The sequence below is a fragment of the Barbus barbus genome (genome assembly GCF_936440315.1).
Source record: "Barbus barbus genome assembly, chromosome: 41".
In the NCBI taxonomy this organism is placed as follows: Eukaryota; Metazoa; Chordata; class Actinopteri; order Cypriniformes; family Cyprinidae; genus Barbus; species Barbus barbus.
Window position 1 is genome coordinate 14,668,682 of NC_136719.1, and position 11,348 is coordinate 14,680,029.

The following is an 11,348-nucleotide window of genomic DNA, read 5'->3' on the forward strand; positions in this document are numbered from 1 at the left end:
AAAGTTCCGAATGAACCGCCTGTAAAAATTGGCAAACCCCAGAAAACGCTGGACCACTCTACGACTATCTGGGGTGGGCCAATCAGCAACAGCCTTTACCTTGGCAAGATCCATTCGGATACCTTCAGATGAGAGAATAAACCCCAGAAACGGAACCGACCATGCGTGAAACTCACACTTCTCCACCTTGGCGAATAAACGATACTCCAGCAGCCGCTGAAGCACTCGCCTGACATGCTGGACATGATCGCGCTCGTTCTAGGAGAAGATCAGGATGTCGTCGATGTAAACAAAAGCAAACCGATCGATCCTGTCTCTGAGCACATCGTTGACGAGTGCCTGGAAGACCGCCGGGGAGTTTGAAAGGTCAAACGGCATGACCAAGTATTCAAAATGCCCAGTATGGGTGTTAAAGGCGGTCTTCCATTCGTCTCCCTCCCTAATCCGAACCAAGTGATAAGCACTGCGGAAGTCCAACTTCGTAAAGATGGTTGCCACCTGCAAGAGCTCAAAGGCCGATGACATCAACGGCAAAGGATAACGATTCATTACCGTGATGTCATTCAACCCCCGATAGTCTATACAGGGACGCAGCGAACCATCCTTCTTCTCCACGAAGAAGAACCCCGCCCCATCTGGAGAGGAAGAGGGACAGATAATGCCTGCTACCAGAGAATCGTGAATATACCTCTCCATGGCCTCCCTCTCCGGTCCGGACAGAGAGTAAAGGTGCCCCTTCAGTGGGGAAGTGCCAGGCAACAGGTCAATCGCACAGTCGTATGGGCGGTGCGGAGGCAGAGATGAAGCTCGGGACTTATTGAACACCGCTCTCAAGTCATGGTAAGCCTCCGGTACATCCGCCAGGCTCACCGGCTCCTCCTGCAACATAGACCAAGACATGACCGGGGAAAATGCAGCACCCAAACATTGGGCTAAACAGAAAGGGCTCCAAGCCAACAAGGAATTGCGAGCCCAATCAATGTGGGGGTTATGTTTAACAAACCAGGAGTGACCCAACACCATTGGAGCGGTGGGCGAGTGAATAAGGAGAAATTGGATCTCCTCAGCTTGGTTACCAGACAAAGTTAATGTAACAAACTAAGTGACATGAGTAATATTAGTAAGTAGGGTGCCACAAAGAGTCATAGACAAAATAGGTTCGGCCAGGGCAATGGACGAAACTTAACAGAATCCATAAAACCGCCCTCCGCTCCAGAGTCGATTAACACTGAGACCTGGAAAGCGGCTCCACCGAACCGTAATGAAGCTAGAAACTCTGCACAACCACCAGATGGCAGTCGAGTCATAGTAACGCTCACCATATGCTCCCCCTTGCGTGATGAGCGTCGCTTCGCTACAGGGCACGCAGCTGCCACATGACCCGCCTCACCACAGTAGAGACACAGCTGATTGGCCAGGCGACGGTGTCGCTCCCCCACAGTCAGTCATGCTCTTCCGACTTGCATGGGCTCCTCCTCCGGGAGGACGAGGAGTTGAGACAGAATGTCACAAGTAGTCACCGACTCGGCGCCTGTGACGCGCTCGCAGGGAAATCCCCCTCTTCGGTGCCTGGAATGGAGAGCAATCCAGTCGTCGACCCAAATAGCGAGGCCGATCAATCCATCTAAGCCAGCTGGCAGCTCCAGGGAATAGATCTTGTCCTTCACGTGCTCAGCTAGGCCGTGGAGGAAGTGATCCCAGAGTGCCCTCTCATTCCAGAGTACACGGACTGCTCGCCCTTCTGAAGCACCGACAAGGCTCATGCCACCTCAATTCCCCGAGCCGAGTGATCGAACACCTTGCGCAGCTCCTCCGAGAATGCCTCAAAAGATTCACAGCAAGCCTGCTCGCCATTCCACATGGCCGTGCCCCACTCCCTCGCTTGACCCACCAAGAGCGTGATGACGTACGCTACCCTGGATAGCTCTGTGGGGAAACAGGAAGGCTGGAGAGCGAAGATCATGAGCATTGGGACAGAAATGACCGACATGAGTTGGGCACACCCGAGTAAGGAGCGGGCGGATTAAGCCACGGTTCTGCGTGGCGATGAACTGCTCCTTCCGGGCCATGGGGGGGTGCTGCAGCCCGAGCCGCAGAAGAGCTGACCTGTAGCTGGTCCAGCCGTTCCACCAGCTGGTTAAGTTGGAAGCGAAACCTCCGCATAGGCACGACGAGAAGCCTCAAGTTGTTCCTGCTGCCGACCCAGTAGGATGCCCTGCTGCGAAAGGGCTCGGCGCAACTCTGTTTCCTCTGCTGAATCCATTATTTGGTGAGTAGATTTTGTCGGTGTATGAGTAATAGAGGACTCAGATACAGATTAGAGAACGGAGAAACTTTATTTCTCGCCACAAAAAACAAAATAACATAAACAATATTTAACAGCGGCTTAAGGAAGCAGAGATTCCAGAGCTGGCCGGCAGCGTCTGCGGATCATACAAGCTGCTGGATCTCCGTGCTACGAGTCCTGCAGCACAAGGGAACAGAGGGTCAGATGAAGAACTGTAAATATCACACAGAACACTGGCAAGGACAAAACAATCTACTCACAACGAGGAACAGTAAAGTAGGGACATATAAGGGAGTGGGGGAATGAGCGACGGGTGGGGGAGAGCACCATTCCGCCGCACCATCAGCACCGATTGCCCAGACCATGAGCTGCCGAACCTGACAGGACAACACAGACAGCAAGAGGAGCAGGGAAGGCACCCTGAACCTTGACATAAATTACATTTTAAAATATATTAAAATGGGAAACAGTTATTTAAAATTGTAATAATAGTTAACAGTATTACTGTTTTTACTGTATTTTTGACCAAATAAATGCAGCCTTGGAGTGCATACAAGACCTTTTTCAAAAACATAAAAAAATTGTAATTATTTAAAACATTTGAAGGGTAGTGCATCAAAATGCAGTAAGTAACTACTACTACTACTAATTATAATAATTAAAAAAAAAATAGAATATACTATAGAATATATTTTGTATTAAATTTGTTTTAGTATAATAATATAAAGAATTAATAATACAGGTCGATATAATTGGATTGGATTGGATTGGATTCAATTTATTGTCATTGCACATGTAGGTACATGTGCAATCACACTTGTCTTGCATTAAATGTAATAATTGTAAATAAAATATTTTTTAAAAAGGCGTAAAACAGTCTATCGAATCACAACATATGAACATGGGCTTTTTCAGTGCTGAAATTCTGAGATATCTAAAGGATTCATTCAGTCTTCAGGCTCTTTGTACATATCAATAATCAGTAAACAGGATATAAGATACTTAATCCTGCCTAGAGTCCCCCACCCTCAGTGACTTACGGTCCATGTACTCAATGACCTGAACACATATGCTCAATGAGAGCTGTGCCCAGATTGACCAAATCTGAGGTTTCTGTAAGGCTCAGACTCAAGTCTGGAGCCATGTGATTTGCAGGAAGGGGAAGGAGACCCCCTCCCACAATCACTCTCTCTCTCCCCCCCAAACCTGCCCCTGAGTGGCCCCTGCCAGGCTCTGTTTCCAGGAAAGGGGCCTAGTGGACAGGCGCAGGGGCCTGCGTCAGGGAGAGCCTGGCTCATTGAGAAAAACAAAAACAGAGAGGGGAGGTGGGAAGACTCTCCCTCCTTACATAACAGTCTCTAGCAGTAAAAAAAACTCTCTCTCTCTCTCTCTACCACCACCGTACTTGAAACCCGTCTGTCTGCTCTTTACACAATGCCACACCCTATAGTAGGGCTCTGCTAGAACTTCAGCATTTGGGACGGTTGTATGTATTGGACAGAAAAGAGACTCTTACTTCTTTTAATAATTTAAATATTGCCAGCTGGATGCTCATTAGATGCATTGTGCGTGGAAGTGACAAATGTGTCAAAAATTCTTGTTGCTGTGCATGAATTTTAAGGTGAACACAAATAATAGCTGGAGGTAAACTGGATTTTGCAAGGCATATGTGTAAAGAACATGTAGTAATATTTATTAGGGTCTTAGAGTTCAGAGGCACATATGCTCATACCAGCAGTCTGTGATTTTTGACGCTTTACTGCCTCCTTGTGGTTACTCTAGGCCTAAATGAAAAAGCGAAAAAAGTGGACCATTTATTGTGAAATGATTTACAAAATAGTTCTATGAGCAGTTTTACGTGTTTTCAATATGTATATTTAGTCAATTAAAAGGCGCTTTAATTCAAAACATCTTGCAAATGAGGATCATAGCAAGCAATTTGTCATAATAGCCAATGATATTCACAGTCCAAGTGCAAATTAAAAAAAGTGCAGAAGTATAATGCAAAAATTATAATAATTTCTAAGCGTACATTTAATGTACTAATCAACAATTAAATCAACTCTAAACATTTTTTTGACCATCTCTGTTTAAACAGGATGTGATCTGCTTTGCATGTTCCCAAACAGGAACTGAACCAGACAAAATGTCAACAGCAAGAACTATACAACAAACCAAGAAAATAGCTATTGTCAAATTAATATCCATATAATGAGTGATGTAGAGGATTCTGATATTCACGTTCATAAATCATTCTAATGTGCTGATTTGGTGCTCAGATATTAAGCACCAAATCAATTACTGTTAATGGCTCTTATTATTATCAGTTTTGGAAACCATTTTTGCTGCTTGATATTTTTGAGGAAACATTTTTTTCAGGATTCTTTGATGAATAGGAAGTTCAAAAGAACAGACTATTTGAAATCTTTTGTAACATTATAAATGTCTTTACTGTCACTTATGATTAATGTAGGCTAATGCATCCTTGCTGAATGAAAGTATTCATTTCTTACTACAAATATTTTCAGCATTGATAAGAAATTTGTCTTGAGCAGTAAATCAGCATGTTAGAATGATTTCTGAAAGATCATGTGACACTGAAGACTGCTGAAAATTCAGCGTTGCACTCACAGAAATAAATGATATTTTACAATATATTAAAAAATAGAAGATAGTTTTTATTGTAATAATATTTCATAATATTATTCTTTAAAATTACTGAAAGATAATTCCTTCAAAAACATTTTAAAGATCTTAATTAGTTCAGCCTTTGGACCAGTTGTGCAAAAAAACATGGACTGTGAAAATTTGTAGCTCAAAAAACAAAAACAAAAAAAACTTATTTGTGTGAAAGTAAAACATTTGACTTTAAAGTACTTACAAACTTACAAACAAGTACATTTTATATTTAAAAAATATATAATTTTTAAAAAAATTTACTGATGAAATCATATCTCTTTACAAGGAGTGTAAAGAGTGAAAGACCATAGTTTAATTTCATTGACTGAGTGTAATTCCTAGGAGTGTGTTGTTTGTTTAGCAAGATATAATATATAGATAGCTTTACGTTGTAATACACCCGATAATGATCAATATGTAACAGGAATGTCTAAGCAAAATGTTGAGGTGTAAAAAGTATATTTGTATCCCAGAAACTGAATAAAAATACAAGTCAGTCAATGAAGTTTAATGTATATTGAACTACAATTACTTACAGTACATACTGTACATCACACCCCTTCATCCAAAACGCAAACAGGACTAAAAAACGTGTTTGTTTTTTTTAAACACACGTTCAGGAACATCACAGGAGTTAAATGTTAATAGTCTTCACAACATAAGTAATTTGAGTAATTTTAAAGGTAATGTAGATTTCATGCATTGATTATGAATTGCATAAATGCAGAATAACAGTATCATATATTATAATGTGTAATATATTATTTCAATATAATGTAACAGCATTTAACAGCACTCAGTTTTTTTATTTAAGCAGTTACTTTAATTTCCACAGGATGAATGTAATATATGATCAGTCAATGAACAAGGATAATTCTGAACACATTAGCAGCTCATATTTTAACATCGAATAAACACACAATAGAATTCAATAACAAAACAAATTAATCCAAAAAGCCAGATATTAATAATTCATATAGCAAAATAAAATTAAATAATTTATATCTTAAACTATTACCAAAGCATGCTCAAAAATGATCACCGCCAAAACTAGAGCTCAATTATATACACAGTCAATAGGACACATTAGCCTAATTTCATGAGGCAAATGTGTATTTTTAATAAAACTTTATTCTCAAATACAGAAAATACATGTATCGGACCTTCCATTCTTCATAGCAATATCAAAAGGGTAAATTATAGTTCCTAATAATATAATTCCTCTCAAAGCATTTATCTTATGTTTAAATTAACTCATTTTGAATGACTTTTTACAAAACAGATGTCAATGGAGAAACTTCAGTGTCATCAAGGAATAAGATGCTCTATTACACTAACATTTGACTAAAGGAGGCTGCTGAGGTAACGGTGAACTGAATTCTTAAAAGTAATAAAATAATAATATGCAAGCTATATACAATTATGACATAATGGGGTTCTTAAAAACGCTTCAATGTGCAAATAGGTCACATCTGGACGGATTAATTATCCTATGAACTCTCAGTTAATATGATTCCTTAACTAGATTTTTGCATTTATTGATGAGATCTCAAATATAAGTGCTATATATAGTTCTGTATGTTACAGTTTTCGCAAAATTACCACCCTAAATCATTTTGCTGGGTCATCATCTTTGGAAATAACACTTCTCGTGAAGCTCAAACCCTGTCAAAAGCAACCCACCCAAAATGTGAATACATTTATATATTATGGCACTCCAAACAACTACATTATTTACATTACTCTAATTTTTTTATATAGAAATTCCACCTTCATGTGGAAAACAATCTTTCCCCTCACCAATTCCTCATATACAGACATTTCTCTTAATTATCAAAAGTGTCTAAAATTATTTATATGGAACTTTATGGGGCTCAAATGGAAATCTATGACATTATGAAGGCAGACTCTTAATGTCATAGCTGCGCATTGCAACATTACAGAAGGTTTTGTGGCTTGAGGTTTTGTACATTTACAAACATGTCCGGATGCACTTGTTCATCCCAGTCTGGAAAGCAAGCAAAGATCATCCTTGCGACACTTTAGGGATATATACATGCTATTCTTATTCATAAAGACTTGAGGAGACGTCTTAGAACTCCTCATGTACGTTACGGGCATAGTCCATGAGTTTGCTGCCAGTGAAGTACTCGCTGTATTTAAGGATCTCCTCTAGTTCCAGGTTGTGGTTTTGGTTCTCATCTGCCACAGCAATCATCTGCTTGGCTTCATTCAGGGCGTTGTACTCATTCATAGGGTCCATGTATTCCTGTGGGACAGAAGGAATATTAGCAAGAGACCGATATACATTCAAACTGGATGCTATAAAAGTGTTATTATCCTTTAACAGCACTGACAAAAGAGGACCAACCTCCAGCTCTTCCATGGTTACAATCATATCATGGTTAGCATCAATGACTTCTTCAAACTCCTTCTTCCTTTCACGAACCCAGTCGTCATCGATGTCTTGGGCCTGCTGATTCTCCACAGTTCCCATGGGGAGGGAGATAAATTCAGCAAGAGTCAACTTTCCATCTCCATCTTGATCTGTTTAGGAAACATATAGGGTTCGCTTATAATAAAGAATCACAATGAATTTGTGTTGGCATTTCTTAGGCATAAATTTAAGATTACCAAGATCTCGGACGATCTCCTTGACCATGTATCTCAGCATGCCTCTGCTGTGCTCTGGGTGCAGGAACGAGAGGAACTCCTCCTCATTTAGCAGCTGGTCAGCTGGAGGGTTATCTGCCTGGAACCAGCGGTCCTTCAAGCTCTCCAGAACCTCCTGAGCTGTAGTGAAGCCATATTTTATTCATATCATTAGAAATGGCTTTGATGTGAGTACTACACCATATTTTACAAATGCTTCTTCTACATTACAACTTACTTTCTTCATCCACTTTCAGTTCTTCATTATTTTTTATCTTCTCAGCCACTTCTTTTTCATTGAAACCTTTACTGGCCAAAAACTTCACACGGTATTCATCCCAAGTTACATGTCCTGAGAGAACGCAATTTGAGAAATTGGCAGTCAAGACCATTGTTAAGTGTTATGAAATCATCATGGCAGATGTCATAAACAATATACATATGATTTTGCTCTAGTAAAACACAGGAAACATTTATAACTACAAATCATGTTGAAACTTGCCAGAAATCTGATTCAACATATCTCTACTTGACATATAATTTAATTGAGGCATGGGACTAAAAAACAACATCCACTTACCATCCCCATCAGGGTCTACGGCACGAAAACTGAGCTTGTTTTCTTTAACAGCCTCCTGAAAATGTTCTTCTGTCTTCTCCATGATCCAGCGCTGCATTTCTTTTGCACTGACGCTCCTGTCTTTATTAATATCCACCCTAGAAACAGAAAGTAAAGGTTTGATTAGGCAATTAAAAACTGTGCAGTTTTTTCAAAGATATTTTTGGCATCAACAGTTTAAAGTAATCGAACATTTGCTTAATGCATATGCTTGATTGTTTTTAAAGTTAGCATGAAATGGAAATTAGTTTTCTAAATGCATCTTAATTTTTTGTATTATTTTGTTTTAGCTTGTAATTTAATCAATATCATAAGTTAATCTTCCGACAAAGATACCAGACCGTATGCAGGACTTCAATCATTTTCTCTTCTTAAACCCTGTTCCTTTTTACTGTAAGCTTGCTCAGATGTATGTCACAATACAGAAAAAAAAGATATGTCTCTACTTCCGTTTCATCACAGCTGACTATAATTGCTCACTGCTCATTGGGTTAAACTAGAAATGCCTTTAGAATGACACGCAAGCACATCATGGGAAAATCGCACTGTTTCCACAGCTGTACACATACTTGGTAAAGATTTCAATAAGTTTCTTCCTGTTCCTCCTGGGCTCTGAGTCCTCCTCAAACTCCTCCATCTCCTTCCCCAGAAACACCTCCTGATGAAAGTCTTTATTGAGGTGACCGTCCATTTCCATCTTCACACCGTTCAGATGGTCAGGTGGAAGGATCTCATTGTCCTCTTTGCTGTTGGGGTGTTTGTCTTTTAACGCTGATATATTTGCTGGCCTGGCCTGAACATTCAAAGCCAGCATCACAAATACTGCCAAAGTTGAGGCGCACAAGCGGCCAGGCTGAGGTCTTCTCTGGTTAGACATGGTTTTACTGCTTGAGCGTCACAAACAGATGTACAACCACTGCAAAGAGAAAAAAAAATCACATTAAAGCACAAATAATAAGCAGACTTCAACATATTCAAATAAGACTGTGTAGTATGCTACTGAAAAATTATTTACAGTAAACCTCAAATCAAATTAGATCAAATACAAAGACTTCTTTAGGTCGTGATGGACTGACAGAATTATATCAATTAATTTATTAGTTTTTGCTCAATATTACTCGGTACTGAATATGAATCAGCACATAATCTTTGACAACTCCTGTCTGAACGAAGAAAGATGCAGCTTGTGAACGGAAATAAATAACAAGCTACCTACCTGTACGTTTGAACGCTCCTTTCCAAAAAATAAAATATCAGATGAATGAAGAGAAGCCAGTACTGAAAGCACCTTGAGCGACTGCAGTTCCTGTACACGTCGCCACTCGAGACCAAACGCTGGTCACTGGAGCGGTTTATGGCCCTGAACGGGACGTCCTCCCTCTCTGGACTCAGATAACACACAAACACATACAGGACAGATCGATAACCGCAAGAGTTCACACAGACTGACACCAGAAAGCCGTTCAGGAAAGAAACATTGCTACGTTGTCAAGCTCGCGTGTCTTCTTCTTGTGTAACATGTGAGGGATAACGCACATATCGCCATCTACTGTACCAGCAGACCAGTGCATAAGAAATATGCACTGATTCAAATGTCTGTTTATCTTTCATATCAGTTTTTTATTCGATGGCCATCTGTGCTGAAACCCTTGCTTGTTTAGTTTTTGTAGAATGTTGTCTCAAACTCGCATTAGCTTCTTGGGGGCATCTTGAACAGTTATAGAAAATACATACAAGTTTTATTATGAACATGATGTGCTTGAGGGTTCATGATGTGTCACATACTAACAGTTCTGAATCTGATACAAAGATTAAATGATGGTGGCTTATAGAACCTGAGGTTAATCAGTCCCGTGTTTCGATAGTTTTCTGTGTGATGGAGAAGTACCTGTGCACTTGGACTAGTGTGCGACCTTTGCCCAAAGCAGATCCTCAAAAGGTGTGTAGCCTAATGGTTAGTAGACAACGGTAGGTATATTTCTGTCATTTAAATCCCACTGCATATCAGTTTATGCAGTTTTGGACACGGTTACATTTTTATATTCTGTAAACTGGACCAGAACGAATAGCTAAAATTAACTAATAGATAAAATAGTTACAATGCTCACCAAGACTGCGTTCATTTGATTAAAACAGTAAAACAAAACAATAATATTGTGAAATATTAGTATAATTTTAAATAATCTCAGACAAGTGCTTTTAAGTGATGTGATGTAAATGTTATGTTTGACCAGTTGACTGATCTGGTTCTTTTGGAGAAGATCTGAGCATTTATATGAATTTATTATGAGTCTAAATACGTCCATCTGGATGTATACATACTGAGAGTGTTAGAAACATATTCCATAGACAAGCAATTTTTTTTTTCCTATTGTACTTACCCCAAACTTGTGAAGTTTAAGTAGTGTAGTGTATATAAAATATAATAAAATAAAAATGAAGTGCAATTTGAATATTGATTTAATATACATCACATTTGCATATTAAATTAATATTTACTAGACTGACAAATGTTTGTGCAGAAATGCAAGATTACTGCAGATTTATTTCCAGCCACCAGAGGGGGGAAGAGCGTCAAGGCATTAGGATATCTCTCAGTATTGTTGCTCTACTGTGAGACAGTGCTGTACAAAGTTACACAAATCTACATAATGTAATTTGTCACTTAGATTAATAGGATCATGCATTTTACATGAATGTGTAACAGTAAGAACAATAATCGATTAATGACAAGGTTATATATATAAAAAATATTATTAGGATCACTAAAATGACCCTTACCCTTAATGCAATGTTTTGCAAGTTGTATATAGTAGAAAACTATTGTTTGTAGGCTACTATGAAATATATTTCTGACGCATGCAAATGGATGATTGACTCCACATCAATTCATATAAACATTCAGCTCTTCTCTAAAAGACCCAGATATCTAGTCAGCTGGTCAAACATGACTTTCTAGTGACTTAAAGTAGTTATTTCTGAGTTGTTTGAATTATCTGAGACTAAATGTCACATGTACAGGGCTACTGCAAAGTAGGACACTACACACACACACACACACACACACACACACACACACACACACACACACACAGATTTACACCTACACAC

At 39.3% G+C, this 11,348-nt stretch overlaps 1 protein-coding gene across 1 annotated transcript; it reads right to left on the reverse strand.

Moving 5' to 3' along the window:
* Nucleotides 1-5,410: 5,410 nt before the first annotated feature.
* Nucleotides 5,411-9,766, reverse strand: LOC306860737 (45 kDa calcium-binding protein). The gene is made up of 7 exons (XM_079402603.1): nucleotides 9,454-9,766; nucleotides 8,807-9,153; nucleotides 8,199-8,335; nucleotides 7,857-7,970; nucleotides 7,601-7,759; nucleotides 7,338-7,513; nucleotides 5,411-7,235 (listed from the first exon to the last, which is right to left on the reverse strand). Exons 2-7 carry the CDS (start codon nucleotides 9,112-9,114, stop codon nucleotides 7,059-7,061), a joined length of 1,071 nt encoding a protein of 356 aa, XP_079258729.1. The 5' UTR covers nucleotides 9,115-9,153; nucleotides 9,454-9,766; the 3' UTR covers nucleotides 5,411-7,058.
* Nucleotides 9,767-11,348: the final 1,582 nt, after the last annotated feature.

What these genes read in the sequence shown, in the direction of transcription:
- LOC306860737 (XM_079402603.1), bottom strand. Translation starts at nt 9,114, where the DNA reads ATGTCTAACCAGAGAAGACCTCAGCCTGGCCGCTTGTGCGCCTCAACT. An exon ending in CGTAGACCCTGATGGGGATG is followed by an intron (nt 7,971 to 8,198) that starts GTAAGTGGATGT and finishes GCGTTCTCTCAG; the next exon opens with GACATGTAACTTGGGATGAA. An exon ending in TAACCATGGAAGAGCTGGAG is followed by an intron (nt 7,236 to 7,337) that starts GTTGGTCCTCTT and finishes TCTGTCCCACAG; the next exon opens with GAATACATGGACCCTATGAA.